This window comes from Falco cherrug, chromosome 5 (assembly GCF_023634085.1).
Source record: "Falco cherrug isolate bFalChe1 chromosome 5, bFalChe1.pri, whole genome shotgun sequence".
NCBI lineage: Eukaryota > Metazoa > Chordata > Aves > Falconiformes > Falconidae > Falco > Falco cherrug.
Window position 1 is genome coordinate 8,767,000 of NC_073701.1, and position 16,773 is coordinate 8,783,772.

The window sequence follows — 16,773 nt, forward strand, 5'->3', positions numbered from 1 at the left end:
TTATTAATGGCCCATGCTTCTGCTTATAAGATAATGCATGCCTTCAGCATATCCTGGGGTTATGGATAAAGTGCAGAGCTGTGTGCTCAGTCAGCACCTACAACACTGTGGTTTCCCAGAATAGATTAGTTTGGCACTAATTGTATCACAGAGCCCTTGATCTCCATTGCTGCAGTGCCCCAGTCTGACCCTGTTACTGGGTCGGGGCTCCTGGGCCTGCTGTATGGCTGCCACTCTTGTTGTGCTGCGTTGTGAATATCCATGAGTAAGTGGCCTCTGGAGTTACGCGAAGCAAGCCCTGTGCTCTTTTGCTGTGTGTGACTGTCTTTTCCTTTCCCTGGTCCCCCAAACAGATACACCTATGGGAAAGGTGTCCAGGGGATGGTCCATGTGAGCCTCTGTCAGAAGGTAGCTCTGTTCCTGCCCAGTGCTTCCAAACCTGATCTCTGTCAGGAATTCAATAAGCAGGTAAGATGCTCAGCAGGAGCTGAGCCCTATTCGGGGACATTTGTGCTCAGCCCTGCAGTAAGGGAACGCTGCTGGAGGCTTTAGCTGAAATAATGATGATGTTACTCTGTGGATCTGGCTGCTTGGCCAGTGGTCTACTGGTGCTGCTTCTTAGTAGCTGTGCCTGGTGACTATGGCTGCGTGTGCATCATGTGCCCGCTCCACAACATGGACCGCTATGTCAAAAGGCAAGCTCCCTGAGAGCAGGGATTTTGGGCTGCTCTTTCTGCACCATTTGGGTAACCTCTAACTTAAGTGCCTTGCTCAGACCTTGTTTCCTTTCTCTGTACTTTCAGACAGATGAGACTGGTTGCTTCTTCACAAATGTGAGTCTTTTGTCCTTCAGTCGAGACTTTCGGTACTATCAGGACAGCATAGTTGCAGATGCCTTGCTGAGGGAGGATGGCACAGGTAACTGGAAACATCTCTGGTGGCTGGGAAAAGGCATGTGAAGACACTAATTTTGCCAAGAACACTAGAGACATTCAGGCTAGCATTCTGAGCTTTCTGAGCCCATTGGGTCCTGGCGTCTAACCTCACGGACACACACACTCTGAGTGCCTGCAGTCTAGGGTGGTAAAGCTTAGGGGCTTCTCTGAGGGCTAGAAGTAAGTGGGAGGAAGTCTAGATGCCCAGAGCCCTGGGCAGATCATCTCCTTGGAATGAAGTGTGTGTGCAGCTGAACATGTGCATCAGTGTTACCGGTGGGTCACTCTGCAGGGAAATGGCTGAGGGGTGCTTGGCTTCCTTGCTCCCTCCCTTATGTTTCTGTCTTGCTGCTTTCATTCAGAGACACACGCCAGTGCTTCCCACAAAGTACTCATCTCCAAGACTGGCGGGATGGCTTTGTTTGATGATGTGAATTCTTACTACCACGCTGGAGAGATGTACAGGGGGAAGGTAATTCCCAGTTACGGTCCTTTGGAGGGGAGAGTGTGAGCAATGCCTTCACAGCAACTGTTACCTAGCGTCTTTTCCAACCTCACCTCCAGCCAAGGGCTGGGGAGGGCATGACTGACTCCCAGAGATGAAACTCTTGAATTGTCAAAAGTGAGAATAGCACCCAAGACTGCCATTAGCCAAATAAGCCTTGAGTAGCAGCAGTTATGGGCATCCATATGCGGGGCGCAAATGCAAACATCTGGAATTTCAGCAGCTGGGAGGCTGCCAGCAGTGAAGGGGTAGAGAGCGTGGGGGTAAATGAACGTGGTAGTGCAAGTGACAATAGGAGATGACCAGTAGCAGTGTTGATAATATTGTTAGTGACTGAAAGGGTGACCTTGCTGTCTTTGGAAATGCTGCTCCAGACTTGGAGAAGCAGGAGATTCTGTCTGTTGATTACTCTTCTGCATTTCTCTCGCTCACCACCATGTTCTTAGATTAAAGTCATTGACTACCAAGGCAAGGCACTGAAGCACAAAACAGTCCTCCTTGTAGTAAGGTGTGGTGAGCAGCAATTTAAGCAGAAGTACACCACTGGGGACGCTGGGACAGCTTCATTTAGCCTGAACACGACTGCTTGGAACAGCACCTCAGCCTCCCTGGAGGTAAGTGAGGAAGGGTCTGTTGTGTTGGCCGGGGTATGCATGCGTTTCAGAGCTATTTACTGCCCCACAGACATCTCCCTAGTTTCTTCCTGAAGGACAGTAATTCAAACGCAAAGCACCTCAGCATGTTCTGAATCTCAGCTCCCTCTGAGAGCTTATTCCCCAAATCCTGGTTGTTTTTCTCATGAGCTCTCCATACAGAGACCTGTGCTATGGTGTTGTTCAGACCTTATCTGAGCTTCTTACCAAGCTGCGGCTATGGTGATTTGCAGCTGACTCGCTTAACCAGAGAAATTAAACTACAGAAATTAACTGGTTTCTGTGTTTTGTTTTGTTTGGTGGTTTTTTTGTTTTGTTTTTTTTTTGTCTCACCAGGCAAGTGTCCTGCATCAAGATTTGGATATAGAGACTAGGACAGCTGATTTGAGTTACAAGCAAGCCTCTCATTTCATACGTCCATTCTACAGCACCAGCAGGAGTTTTCTCTCTATTGTCCGTGTGGCAGAAACAATGCCCTGCGGGAAAAAGCAAGCTGTCCAGGTGGACTTCAGAATTTATCAGGAGGACCTGGAACATGGGCCCAAGCGTGTCATTTTCTCCTACTTTGTGAGTTTCTAGGGAAGTGCTAGTGGGTGATAGCTCAGGGCACAAGACCAGCATCTCCTGCAGATTCAAGCCTGATATAGAATAGATTTGGCTCATCCCAGGACAGGTAGCTTATCCAGCTATCATGGGGCTGGATCCTGGAGCTGCAGTAATAGCAAGAAAGGCAGAACCTTTCTTCTGGGCTCCGCACGGATGCAGGGCAGGTATTGGCTTTGCCTGTCCTCCCCCAAGCCTCTTGATCCCCTGAGCTCTGCTGGCTGCCTGAGAGTGAGTGAAACTCGTGTTACTCCCCCTGCCTGACCCCATTTAATCTCCATTTTCAGGGTTACTTTGATCTGCGCAGTGATCTCAAAGACTATGTGAATGGCATTCCCTTTCCTTTCTGTATTCTTCCCTAGGTCACAGGGAAAAGAGGGCTAGTCCATGCAGGTCAGAAGACTGTTTGGGTTGGGCTGCCAAAATGTAAGTGCACTCCCCTGTTTCATGTCCAGCAAGCACTCAGTGGTCTCTGGCATCCCTTCTTATTTGGATATCTGGCATAAGCCTCTTTGCAATTCAGAGCTGGCTCACCACTTTTCTGTTGCATCAGAGCAATGTTCCTTTCCAGCTTTCATGTTTCCTTTTACCTCCTGCTTTGTACTGAGAGAACAATACTCAGTATTTCCCAGCCCATAGGCTCATCCTCTGTTGTCTTCATTTTCAAAGTCTCCTTTTGGTCCCTCTGCAAGTGGCATGAAACTATAGCCTTACCCTCTATCAAAACTCTCCTATTTTAATTTGCAATCGTGTCTACAAATAACCTGAGCAGTTGGGATGCCACCACTTATAATTTTGATGGGTGTTGACTCACTGTTGTTGATTTCTCCAGCTCTTTATTTAAAAACCTTTGTTGGTGTTGGGAGGCTTTGAAAAATAGCCGAGGCTCTTGTTCTTTGCGGAGCTAAGCTTGAACTCCAAAGAGCTGTTTTATCTCCTTGAGGGAATGAACAAAAACAGAAAATGTCTTTTGCTGGTCTTGAGTACCAGATCCAGAGATATGCTGGTTATTTCAGTGGTCTCCAGAAATCTCCTTGGTTCTGAGAGACTTGAGGAAAAGAATTAAACAGGCACATGCAGAATGGCAAAAGCTGATCAGAATCCATATTCACTACTGGATCTACTTTCTCTTCCTCCCTCTCTTCTCCATGTAGTGCTGAAAGACTTCTTCTCCATCCCTCTTACCTTCAGCTCCATCTATGCCCCAGCTCCAAGAATTGTTGTTTATGTTATCTTCCCTAATGGAAAAATCATCGCTGATTCTGCCACCTTCAGCGTCTCCATGTGTTTCAGAAATAAGGTGAGATGTGTGTCCGAGGCCGTGGCTAAATGTGTGACAGCCTGTGTGTCTGCTGCAGTGACAGAAGAGGCTGAGGAATATGCAGCATGTGTAGCTGTGCACGGCTGATACTGTGTGGGATGCTGTTACGTGAACGGCAGTATGTGAATGGTGAAGTGTGCTGTGGTGTGTGGAGCGAGGGTGTGCTGAGGTGGTGGGGGCTGCTGCGCTGCTTGGGAAAGGCAGAGAATTGCTGTGTCCGTCTCCATAGGCTTGTATAGCAACTGCAACCCAGTAGGATGACAGCCCAGCAGAGGTTATTAGTGCAATTCCCAGGATAGCTCAAGGCTGCTCTGCTGCATTAGCAGATGGATTTGTTAGTATGTGGTGTTGGGAAGACAGCTGAAAGTGGCCAATAGAAGAAACGGATTTTATGGGCCATCCAGAAAGGGCTGTGTGCTTGTGGTCCTTGTGACATCCGTGGGAATGTGCTTTCTTGGTGTGCACTCCAAAGGTAAACTTCTGAGGACTGGCATTATCCCTGCTCTACAGCTGTTTACCTGCCACAGACAGTCAGATTCAAGCACGAACAGGAGGTGCTTCAGATCAACCGCACAAAGAGCCCGGAGATAAGGACTAGGCTTATTTTTTATCTGGGGCTCCAAAAGGAGCAGAAAGACAGCAGTGTGAGGTGTGTGACAGCTGGCTGGTGTGCTGGGTTCTGACACAGGAGTGTCGGCAGTACTGTGAGCTGCGCACACTGATGGTCCCCCCTCTGCCATCTTTCCTGTTAGAACCTAAAAGTGATGATTTTTTAAATACTTTCTGGGGCGGGGTGTCTGTGTGTGTCCTGGGGAAGATTCCTCTGGTTTCCATCCAAGCCCAGTCCTTGGAAACTCTCTTCACGTAGGTCCCTTCCCTGCTGAGGGAGCGGTAGGGTGGCCAGCAGCAGCAGTGCCACCCAGATGTTGCCTGCATTCTGCCCATCCAGGTGGAGCTGAGCTTTTCAACGCCCGAGACTCTTCCCGGGTCAGAGGTTGGTGTACGCCTGCTGGCAGCTCCTGGGTCCATGTGTGCCGTCTGGGCTGTGGATCCCAGCGTCCCCGTGCCGAAGCCAGGAAAAGAGCTCAGCAGCTCCTTGGTGAGTGAGCCTTCTTCCCTTCCCTGGTGCTGACATGAAGAGGGAGGCAGGGATGCCACTGCATCTGTGCAAAGCTTATCTCCCAAGGAGCTCAAAGCACTGGGGATGTGCATTAAGAAGGAGGTTGAACGTCACTCAGTGCACCAGGGGTAAATCGGCTTCTGTATTTCTGTCTGGTGTTCAGTTCAGCAGGGTGTGCTGGCTCTATCCGAGGAGAGCCAGGGAAGAGTGACATGAGCCTGGGCTTTCTGGCATGCGTTCGTGCACGGTAGCCAGCAGCAATTCAAACAGGCCTTGGATTTGGCTGTATGACAGGAAGGGAATGCCAGGTTTTATTTGTGCTGATTTTTTTTTTTCCCCTTGCTTTCTCAGATCTATGGGCTGTTCCCATCTGTTTATGACTCCAGGTATTCTCGCCAAGTGTCTGAAGATGATCATTCATGCGGGCTCCCAAATTCTGATGAGCCTGATGTGTTTACAGCATTCAGGGTAAAAATGTTGGTTTGGTGGGTTGGGATAATTCATGAACTGAGGGAACCCCTGACTTTACCTGACTTACCTTTATCTTAGGGATGCTGTTACACACAATACAAGGGAACAGGTCCAGTTTAGGCCCTTCTAACGTGACTAGAAATGTTGACCGAGAAGAAATTGTTGTGTGGTTACTGCACTTTGGTTGTGTGACACAGGGTGCCAGGGATTATTGGCTACTTTAATTGGATTTCAAATAGTTTGTTTAATCTCCATAGCATGAGCAATTGCATTCTGCAGGCTGAGAAGGCATAGTGCCTAAATGACCATGTGTTTGAAATAGAATAAATTTGACTGACTCGGACCAGATGAATTAGCTCAGAAGACCTTGTTTGCCCATTGCTGAGGATCTGAATAATTGTCTCTTAAAATGAAGCAAGAGAATACGTTGCCAGGCAAGAGGATAGCCAAGTCCCCACTGCATGAGGGGACAAAAAGCTCAGGGCAGAGAGGACATGACAAGCTTCTGGTGCATCAGTTCTTTCTTTTTCCTACAGGAAATGGGGTTGAAAATTATGTCCAACACCAATATCAGGAAACCTAGAGTGTGTCCAACCACTCCATCAACAACTATGCTGCAGGAAACAGGAATGTTTATTTCCAGGCCCATGTTGATGTTTGCCCAGCCCCACAGAGCATATAACAGTAAGCATTTGCCAGCTGTTTCTTCTTTGTACACGGGATGCTTGGTTTTTCATGTGAAAGCAGTCCTGGGTTTGAGCAAAGAGGGTACTTGCTGTAATTGCAAATGGAGAAGAGAGTTGTTTCTGGCCCTAAACCTGTTGTGCTAGTGTGAGACTGCCTGGGGCTCACAGCTTCTTGCTCCGAGATGTTAGTGGGCTCTCTGGATCCCAGGTCTCATCTCTAAGGTGAGGGAATGGTTGCCCTTCCCATGGGGCCTACAAATGCAAGTAAGGCCCAAAGCACCTCTGTCATTTGAAGTAAGGCAAAATATTTTAAAACTTGGGATAGCACCTTCTGTTCCAGTGCCATGCTTCCCAAGAACTGACTGGATGAGCTGCAGCCTGAGCTGGGCTGGAGCTCCTCTGCTCTAAACCAGGGCCTGAGGACTCTGTGATGACTGGGTCTTTGTTATTTCCAGCAGAGCACCTGACAACATCTACCTATCAGCCCACTATGTTTTCACCTGTTTCTTCAGCTGAAGAGAAAATACACAAGCATTTCCCCAAAACCTGGATGTGGGATTTGTATTCTGTGGGGTGAGTAAACTGAGCAGTGAGGGTCTAGCCTGGGTGGCTTAGTGTGACTGGGAGTGGCAGCGGGTGTAATCGATTTTAGATCATAAGCTGCTGAGGAAGACACCTAAGGATATATATGTCATAGGGCTCATACCTGTCAGGCTGTTTCTTATTGGAGCTGATACTGGAATCAAATGCATGTTCATCTACTAGATGATCATACAGAAGTATTGTCCATCCATGGGAGGCGGCTGGCATGGGAAGATAGGAAAGCAGGTGCAGTGCAGCAAACCAGCTTGGCTTACTGCTCCCACTTTGCTTGTGGTAGCCCTGTGGGCTGGCATTTCCCAAACTGTGCTCGCAGGGTGCGCAGGGGAACCTGACCTCCGCGGAAGTCCTTCACAGGACTGGGAGTTGTGTCCTGTGAGAGAGACTCAGTGAGTACACAGGGTCTGCTGAGGGAGCTTTTGGAGATTTTTCATCTCTGATTTTAAGAATTTCTTGTCTGGAGACTGGAGTCTGCACAGGCCAGATGCCCCCACATCTGCCCTCTCCCACCTCCGCTATCCCTCCAGCTACATCCATCTCTTCACCCCCTAGCAGCAGATAATCTCCTATGTGATTTGTCCACCAGCCTGATCTGAGCAACCAAAGATCTTTATGTTGTATGTGTTGCCTTCCTGTATGTGCCTGGCAAAAGTGCACGTCTCCCGTTATTGGAGTCAAATAATACCATTAGCTTTAGCTAGGGCTGTTTTTATGTCTGCTGTGGTAGCAGCCACAGAACAGCCTGCTGCTCTCAGGAGCTGTGATGTGAGCACGAGGCAGGACTCTGCCCTGTCTCCATGTCAGACTTTAAGGTGTCAGTGTCCCACAGGAAGGTGGATGGCTGGGTCTGTCTCTTCTGCTAAGTTCTACTGATGTTGAGCCAGTCCTGTTGCTCTTCTAGCATGTGGTTCTCCATCCCTCGGCCAAGAAAAATGAAACTGTTGATATGTGTAAACCATTTTCAGATGTGCAAAGGACAAGCGCTGTCTGAGAAAAGCACTGAGTGTGATTCATGGCATCTGGCAGCCATGTAACTTATTGTCAAAAATGTTCTGTTGATATAAGCATCTGAGGTGGGGGTCCCTACTTCTACAGGACCTACCTGCAACCCTGCAAGGGCTGCAAATTCAGCAGAGGTTAGGGGTTAGACTGTGGTTAGGGGATGGGGTGCGCACCAGGTGACCTGGTGCTGCATACAGCAAGATTCAGTTAAATGCTTCTGTTGCTCTCTACTCCTCCTCAGTACCAGTGGGAGCAAGAATGTCACTGTCACTGTGCCTGACACCATCACAGAATGGAAAGCAGGGATGTTCTGCACAGGACGAAATGGCTTTGGACTTGCTCCACCCTCCAGTCTGCTTGTTTTCAAGCCTTTTCTTGTGGAGCTTACATTGCCATCTTCTGTGATCCAGGGTGAGACCTTCATCTTGAAGGCCACCGTCTTCAACTACCTTCAGCGATGCATGAAGGTAGGTGAGCTTTGGTAGGCTCTGCAAGAAAAGCAAGGTGGGTAGGAGATGGCTGAGATCTATGGCCTGTGATGTTTATCTTGTACCCCCTGCCATCCCTGCTGCCCCTTCAGATCCAGGTGACCCTGGAGGAGTTTGCACACTTACAGCTGAAGCCATGCAAAGGCTGTGTCTACAGCAGCTGCTTATGTGCTGGTGAAGCAAAGACCTTTCAGTGGAGCGTCACAGCTGAACAACTGGGTGAGATGAACAGGGAAGCGGGGTGCTGGAACTGGGGAGGGATGGGACCAAAATGGGGATGTTTTGTAAAGAGCAGACATGGAGTGAGAAGTTGTTTGCCCTGTTAACCAGAGGGTACTCATTTGCATTCATTCTAAGGTCATGATTCCTTGCAAGTCTGTGCTAGGGGATACAGAACCTCGTAGGGCTCCAATCCAAGTTTTTGTCAGCAGGTGACTTCTATTATATTGACGGGAAGTGCCCCCCCAGATGTTTAATGCACCTAATAATGTGTGTTATTTTCAGGGCTCATGAACATCACCCTCCACACAGAGGCTGTGGCCTCCGAAGAGCTCTGTGGCAAAGAGTTACCATTTATCCCCAAACAAGGACAGAAAGACACGATTGTCAAACTCCTCCTAGTCCGGGTCAGACAAGCTGTTCTGTTACCTAGACCTAAAAGTGGGCTTTGTGCAATACCCAGATTTTGTGTGGGTTAATTTTGGGAGTTACCCCTTGCTACTCAAGGTTTGTAATTACAATCTCAGGGCCTGCGCTGGGCCCAGTGTGAGGGCTGGTGGATGGGGGAGGTAGAGGGGTATCCTTCATGCCACAGAAAACTTTAAATACGTACAGTCTTTTATGTCCTTGCTCCTAAGCTCTCTGCTGAATCTTACAGCTTCTCTTTCACAGACATCCAGAAGTTATGATATTCCGAAAAATGCATGCTGTTTTCTTATCTGAAATGAAAATGATTGACAGTAATTTAGATTTTTATGTGATAATGATATGACTCCAGCTGACTCTCCAGCCTGAACCAGGATTTTGTCTGTATCTATTTCTAATCCACTTGTAATCCTGTTTCTCTCCTGTGTGCTCAATATAATGCTATTTTATGTGCTCCAACAGCCAGAGGGAGTGTTGGTGGAAAAGGCTCACAGCTCCATCCTGTGTCCCCAAAAAGGTAGAAAGATTTTCTCCCTTCACTCTGTTCATCCCTACCTTCCTGCCTAACCACCTTTCCATGGGTCTTTCCACTTGTTTAAATATTTTCTGTCACCACCAAGCTACAGAAGCATACTGTAATGGTGGTGCCACCTGGGTAACTTCCCCTGGGTAACGATGTGTGGGAGGGTCCCGTCTTTTACCATCAACATCCCTGACACTGATGTGGCAGCTTGAGGCCGTTTTTCACCTGTGGTAATAAAACCAGACTGCTGAACATGGTGAGGCTGGAGGACATGACTTGGGATTGCTGTTCCTGTCTTGAATTTTATGGTGTCTGACAGGGCCATTAGCAGATTTTGAGAGCATGAGGTGCATTGAGAAGACATGCCTGCAACTGAAATCTGGAACAGGATGGAGTAACTTATGTAGAGAAAAGCAGGTGGCTTTGATCACAGAGGCTTTCCAGGAGAAAATCCTCAACCTCTTTAGAAGGAAGGCTGTTAGGATAGTGCAGTCACCATGAGGTAGACGGAGGAAGTTGAGGGTGGAATGGGACAGGGTTTTTGAGATGATCTCTGTGATAGGGAAATGGGATGTTAGCACAGAACAGTCTTGAAACAGTTTCTGGGGATTTTGAAGGCTGTTATCATCAGAATTTTTTCCTTTTTGTCCTCTCCACACACCTTACCCCACTGCTATCAGAGAATCCAGTGCAGGAGTCTGTGTCCCTGATGTTGCCTCTAAATGTGGTTGAAGGTTCAGTCAGAGCCACCATCTCAGTCACCGGTAAGGAATTAAGCTATAATATCTTTGCAAATCCCATATCTCTGAGTTTAGCCCTAGGAAAGCCCAAACCCAGACACCCCCCCCCACCCTTTCTGAGGTTTCCAAGGCTCCACTGACTTGTTCCTCCCATATGTGTAGCTCCGTTTCCTGATCCTTGATAATCTAAAACACTCACCAAGGGAGAGTTTCTATTTATGGGTTTCCCCTGCCAGGATGGCGATGTGTACAGTCCGTATGGACAGAGGTGCCCCCAAACCACTGTGCTGTGGCTATCTTGCCTGGTGCGCTGCTGGGAACAGGTCATGGGTGGGAGGAGATGAATCCCCAAGCTTCCTGCCCAGGAGGTGGTCAGGGCACCTATGCTCTGTTTCAGGTGACCTCATGGGGACGGCGCTGCAGAACCTGGACCGTCTGGTGCAGATACCCCACGGCTGTGGGGAGCAGAACATGGTGCTGTTTGCCCCCATTGTCTATGTGCTGCAGTACCTGGAGAAGACGAAGCAGCTGTCCCCTGAGATCAAGGAGAGGGCGACAGGGTTCCTGCGCAATGGCAAGTACAACAGACCCACCTTGCTCCTCTGCTTTCCCCTGTGTCCAGCCTAACAGTCCTAGGTGCCAGCTCCCCTTCCACCCCGAGCACTCAACCATCCCATTCCCTTCACGCTGATTTTATTGCAGGTATCATTCTGAGCACTAACGTCCTATTCTGCTTCCCAGGGTACCAGATACAGCTGCAGTACCAGCACCCCGATGGTTCCTACAGTGAATTTGGTACCAAGGATGAGTACGGTAATACTTGGTAAGCCTTGGGCTCGCTGTCTGCCTGCTGCCTGACAGCCTGGAGGTGGGCAGCTTTCTGCTTCCAGCATTGAATCCTTTCTGTGCTATTGGACCCAAAGTGTTCCAGATGCTTTGTGGGCTAGGGCACCTCAGGGGTATGCAACTGTCCTTGGACCAGCAAATTAGGAATAGCACAACAACAGGTGAGGAGAGACCTACCAGTTTCAAACTCCTACTTTTTTTCTTTTTCCTCTACTTCTGCTTAGATTGATTCTTTCCACTCATTCTTCCCTCTCTCTCATTCACTCCATCTCTTTCTGCTTCTCTCTTCCCAAAGTCATGCCTCTTTTTCTGTTCTCTTTCCAACCAGGCTGACTGCATTTGTGGTTAAATGCTTTGTCCAAGCCAAGCCATACATTTTCCTGGACAACAGGACTATCCAAGCTGCTCTTACCTGGCTGGAGTTCCACCAGCTTCCCAATGGTTGCTTCAGAAACGTGGGCCAACTTTTCCACACAGCCATGAAGGTAGGAGCCAAAGCACCTTGAAGGGCAGCTCAAAGCAGTTATTGCCAAGTATACTGGTACTTGATTAAGTTACTTTTTTTGTGGTGTTCTGCTTTCTTGTGTGGGAGCAAGCCAGATAGGTGGGACCATTGCTGAAAAGTTTCAAGTTTTATTCATTCCTGTTCTTACTCTCCAGGATTATCTTTTCCAGCTTTTTGGATGTTTATGCTTTTTGTAGGGAGGTGTGGATGGGGAAGTCCCCTTGGCTGCCTACATTACTGCTGCGTACTTGGAGGCAGGAGAGACACCACAGGTAAATAATGGGATTCTTTGCCATGCTCTTGCCTTAAGATCTGAATCCTGAAGAGCTTAGTGGTGTCACTGAGGCAGGCAACAGAAGGCACCATGGAGAGGCTCATGGACAAAATAATAGAGTGTGGGAGGAGGAACTTACCACTTCTCGGGGAAAAACCTCAGCTATGTCAGGAGGAGGACATCACTGGCAGGGGAGGTGGTGAGGTTAGCTTACTGGGAGCCATTGGAGTCCATGGTTAGATACTGCGCCCATTTCCCAGGCTTTGGCTGCTCATTCCTGCTGCCTTCATCCTCTTGTTCCCTTGCTACCACTACACAGCTGTGAGCTAATGGTGAATTGTTAATGAGGAGAGGTGGGGATAGCTGCTCCCACAGTCAAGTAAACAGACATAATGATGTTTTTAGTATGTTTTAGCTTCACAAAAACTGGAGGTCTGGGAAAGGAGTGCTGTAGGGCAGCTGGAACTGCACACCTAAGTAATAACAGTAAGAGGGAACCCTTACAAGTGCTACAGATCACGACTAATTACTAGACTCTCTGGTACTGGAAAGTAAAAAAATGTAATCAACTTGATGAAGAAATGCTATTATTATAGACTTTGAGAAGCGAAGCTCTCTGGAAATAAGCAAAAGAGCAGTGCTTTTTGTTGCAACTGAAAGCAGTGGGCTTGGGGACAAAAAAGGGAGACAGATGGAAATTTACCTTTTTTTTGGCAACAGATGCCCTTCAGGTCACCTTTTTTCACCATAAGGACAATTAAGTGTTGGAACAGGATGCCTAGAGAGGTTTAGTTGTCTCCATCATTGGAATTTTTCAGGACCTGACTAGAAAAATCCCTGAGCAACCTGGTCTGATTTCATAGCTAACCCTGCTTTGAACAGGGGGTTGGATTAGAGACCTTCTGAGGTCCCTCCGAATCTGAATTCTTCCGTCATTTGGTAACTCTGTGAACTGTCTGAGTTTTGTAGACTTAGGTGAAGAAGGCTTTTCATGAAACTGAATGACAAATACCTGACACATGCTGTGCTCTGCAGCAGAATGAAACAAAAGGACAAGGACCTTCATCCTGGTAGAAGATTTAGTTTGTCGTAAGTCTTAAGAACCAGCTTTGTCACTTGGGAAGGAAAGCAAAGAGTTACTGAGAAGAGACCAGACTGTGCTCCAAATCCATGAGTAAAATCCTGAGAGGGAGACGAACAGTACCTCAGAGCAATTTGCGTGATGAGCTAGTGGAAGCCACTCTGTCCAGAATGAAGCCACGTAGAGTGGCTTAGTGCTCTGACAGTGGTGATAGAAAATCTAGGCTACCACAAGGTAGGAGACCCCATGGAACTCCTCATGCTCCAGAGAAGATGGCAACAGTATTGTTAGCTCAGAAGATTGTCCAAGGAGTGAGGGATGCTTTGCTGCAGCAGGAAACTTGATGTCAATGTAACCAGATTACTCAATTGCACATACACGCCTAAGCTATTGGTTTTAGATAAAATGGTCATGATGATGAATAGGTAAATGTAAAAGTCTCAGTGAGTTATCCTGGCCCCAATGAAAGAATTTGGTAAGTAGGTCTGTGGGTAGGTGAAGTGGGAAACACAGAGCTTGCCATAGCACCCAGGAAAAGTGTCCTTGAGTGGGTTATAAATACTTCTACAAAGAATACATGCTCACTAGAGGTCAAAATTCTGAGAAGGGATTTGAGGATGTCCTGCAAGGGCTAGTGCACTCAAGATTATTTGGAACAGATCCTAGTTTCCCTTAGAAGCATTGCTAAAAGGCTCATGAAAGTCATTAGGGAGTAAAAGGCAGGGAGAAGGTTGGAGATATTTTACACTGTTCTGAATGAATGAATATTAAAGCATGGTTTGCATCACAAAAAATCTAGACAAACAGCCCTCTACCCCCGCTCTGTGTTGGAAATTGATCTCTTGGAACAAAACAGATTGTTTATGTTGACTGGAGAAACAAATGCATGTTGTAGAGGAGCAGTTTCTTAGCTGCTCCCATGGAAGCTCAATGTTTCTGTACAGTATGCACTTAGGCCTGCTATTGTCAACACCAGGATGAGCACAGTGAGTGTGAAAAAAACTTCCAGTAGAGTGGCACTCTCAGTTCTTGTGTTAGCTTCACCAGAAGACACCGGAGGTGCCAAATGGGTTGTAATACATGTCAGACTGTTCCTAGACAAGGTATTAAGATGTATGGTAACAGTCAACACCTCACTGGTGGCACAAGTGTTTTCACTTTAAGTTTGGGCGTTGTACAAACACTACTGCTATTACTTCCATTTTAACTGGGAGAGTGAGACACTTAAGAAGGAAAAGGAATAATAAAGGAGCCTCTGAATGGATTCATGAACTTGCTGTAATCCCTACTTAGCTCTATTCAATTACAGAATAGAAAGGTTACTGTGGTGCTTGCAGTTATTACATTTAAGAGCAGCAAACAGAAAAGTAGGACTTACTGATGATGGATGCTTAGCTTAGGGCTTCTGTTGGGTTTTAGCAAGAGACAGCAACCAAGAAAGCAGCAACGGGATCCTGGGACCTTTGGGTACTCCATGAGTAGGTACTATGGGCATTTCTGAGAACTGGTGGCTGCATCCAGCAATACTACTCCACCGTCTAGAGAGCACAAAGATGATACAGACATTACCTTTCTCTTTATTAGAAGGGAAGGAGGTGAGGAGCATGTCACATGTCAGAATCGATCTTAAATGTTGCCCTTGTGTGATCCTTACTGTACTTAACCAAGAGGCCACTGGAAGAGGGGAACCCACAGAGTGCTGTAGGGGTGTGCATATGGGACAGGCAACCACGATGAGCCTCTGGCTCGTGTTTGGAATAGCATAGCTGAATGCTAGAACACAGTGCTGCTGAGACCACTGGGTTTGCTGCCTCCTGCCAACAGCAGTGCTGGTGTTCCAGGGGAAACTGGAAATCCCAGTGACCTTGTTAAGGCACTGTAGAGGTGAATTGAACAGAGTAATCTTTGTCGGCAGGCTGCCTGAAAGCATTTGCAATTGCGCGTTTCTGCTCTTGCTGTGCTTGGACTTGGAAAGTAAGATGTGTGGTGATGTTCCAGCAGTAAGGGTGTTCATTTTGTTGAGAGAGCACTGCTGGAACCCGTGACCAGCTTGGGGTGCGTGGAGCCTCTCAAGCACCTCGCACCAAGGGCTGGAGACCCTGCTTACTGGCACTGCATGACACAAAGAGAAGAGTGCAGGCTCGAGCACAGACACCTGGGTGAATGTATGGGGTCCTTTCTGTGCCAGCATATGCTAATGCATCTTTCTTGCTTGTGTCTCAGTGTTTGCCTGCCTCACGTGTGCATGTCCGTGACCAACACCCGTGTTACTCTTCTCTGTAGAGCACAGTGGTGCGCAAGGCTCTGGGCTGCATCGCACCTGCCCTTCCCAAAGCTGCCAGCTCTTACACCCAGGCCCTGCTGGCCTACACCTTCGCCCTGGCTAAGGACTCTCAACGCACACAAGAGCTACTTGATATGCTTGATCGAAAGGCAATCAGAGCAGGTATGAGAGCCTCAGTGCCAGGTGAACATCAGAGAAGGGATGAGTGATCTTTCTGAGCCCTTGCTAACATGCAACCTGGAAGGACCACAGCCTTGCCCTCCAGGTCCTTCACCAAAGAGAGCTGTTAGACAGCCAGCCTATGAACTCAAGGTGTGTGCTGGCAATGCTGTGGTGTAGGTGCTGATTTCCTTCAAATCTTTCTCCCTTTTCTGGTACCCAGAGTGGAGGCTGGGCTCTGAGAGAAGTGGGATTTCTTATGCAGGACTGCCAAGCGCCAGAGAGGGAAGCAAGCTGGCGAGCTGCCCTGCTTCATATTAGTCCCTGAGCCCCAGGACTGGCTCTAGTGGGTAGGTAGCTAGTAGTAGTTTTAGTAGTAGGTGGTCAGTAGACCTGGCAAGCAGGACAATGGAGAAACTGGATGTCTGGGAGGTAATGTGTATGCAGGTTATTGGTGTGTTAGTTTTTGTATTTCACCTTAGTGTGTAATGTGGAGCGTTGGATATTGCAAAATACATGGTATTGCAGTTGACTCAGTGATGTGATGACCAAGCCAAGAGGTATTTACTCATAGTCTTTGCAGGCACTGTGCCTCCTAGGCCTCAGGATTTTTTTCCTGAAATCCCTCAATGTTATCTACTCCCTTCCTTTCCCAGATGGACAGATCCACTGGAGTCAGACCTCATCCCAGTCCAGACCTAACACAAGCCCTTGGTCACAGCCATTGTCTGTAGATGTGGAGTTGACCGCCTACATCCTCCTGGCCCTGCTCTCCAAGCCAAATGTCACAGGGTCTGATCTCGCCACAGCCTCTGGCATTGTGGCCTGGCTCACCAGGCAGCAGAATGCCTATGGAGGGTTTGCCTCAACACAGGTAACTCATGGCCAGGGAAGGGGATCTTGATTGAGAAAGAACCTCTGCACAATATACAAGCACAAACACTTTGAGGAGAGGAGCCCTTGTATATAGAGGTCCTCAGGACAGTGATTTCAAGCATCTTTGGGTCTCAGAGATGCAAATGTGAATGTTTCTTGCTTTTCAGGACACAGTAGTTGCCTTGCAGGCCTTGGCTAAGTATGCAGCGCTGACGTACGGCACGGAAGGGGTGGCAGAAGTGAGGGTGAGATCCCAGAGAGGCTTTAGGAAGAAGTTTCAAATCTCCTACCAGAACCGGCTGTTGGTGCAGGAAGCAGCACTGACAGAAGTCCCGGGCAAGTTCTCGGTGCAGGTCCATGGCAGCTGTTGTGTCTTTACCCGGGTAGGTTCCCACAGACCCTGCTGTGGCAACCCTGTGCTCGTTATCTTATCAAAACCAAAACTCTCCGTTGCAG

The 16,773-nt window shown here is 48.1% G+C and overlaps 1 protein-coding gene across 1 annotated transcript in view; it reads left to right on the top strand.

Annotated features, from left to right (window-relative positions):
• LOC102055964 (alpha-2-macroglobulin-like protein 1) overlaps positions 1-16,773 on the top strand; it is a 30,999-nt gene that overhangs the window by 11,377 nt on the left and 2,849 nt on the right. Inside the window, 23 exon segments of the mRNA XM_027814986.2 lie at positions 354-468; positions 804-918; positions 1,298-1,407; positions 1,887-2,054; positions 2,430-2,660; positions 3,059-3,122; positions 3,851-3,996; positions 4,967-5,116; positions 5,489-5,605; positions 6,145-6,292; positions 6,750-6,867; positions 8,138-8,363; positions 8,477-8,603; positions 8,889-9,010; positions 9,492-9,546; positions 10,233-10,316; positions 10,690-10,866; positions 11,034-11,115; positions 11,467-11,623; positions 11,841-11,915; positions 15,282-15,444; positions 16,098-16,315; positions 16,485-16,700. Coding sequence (XP_027670787.2) covers positions 354-468; positions 804-918; positions 1,298-1,407; positions 1,887-2,054; positions 2,430-2,660; positions 3,059-3,122; positions 3,851-3,996; positions 4,967-5,116; positions 5,489-5,605; positions 6,145-6,292; positions 6,750-6,867; positions 8,138-8,363; positions 8,477-8,603; positions 8,889-9,010; positions 9,492-9,546; positions 10,233-10,316; positions 10,690-10,866; positions 11,034-11,115; positions 11,467-11,623; positions 11,841-11,915; positions 15,282-15,444; positions 16,098-16,315; positions 16,485-16,700 — 3,184 coding nt within the window.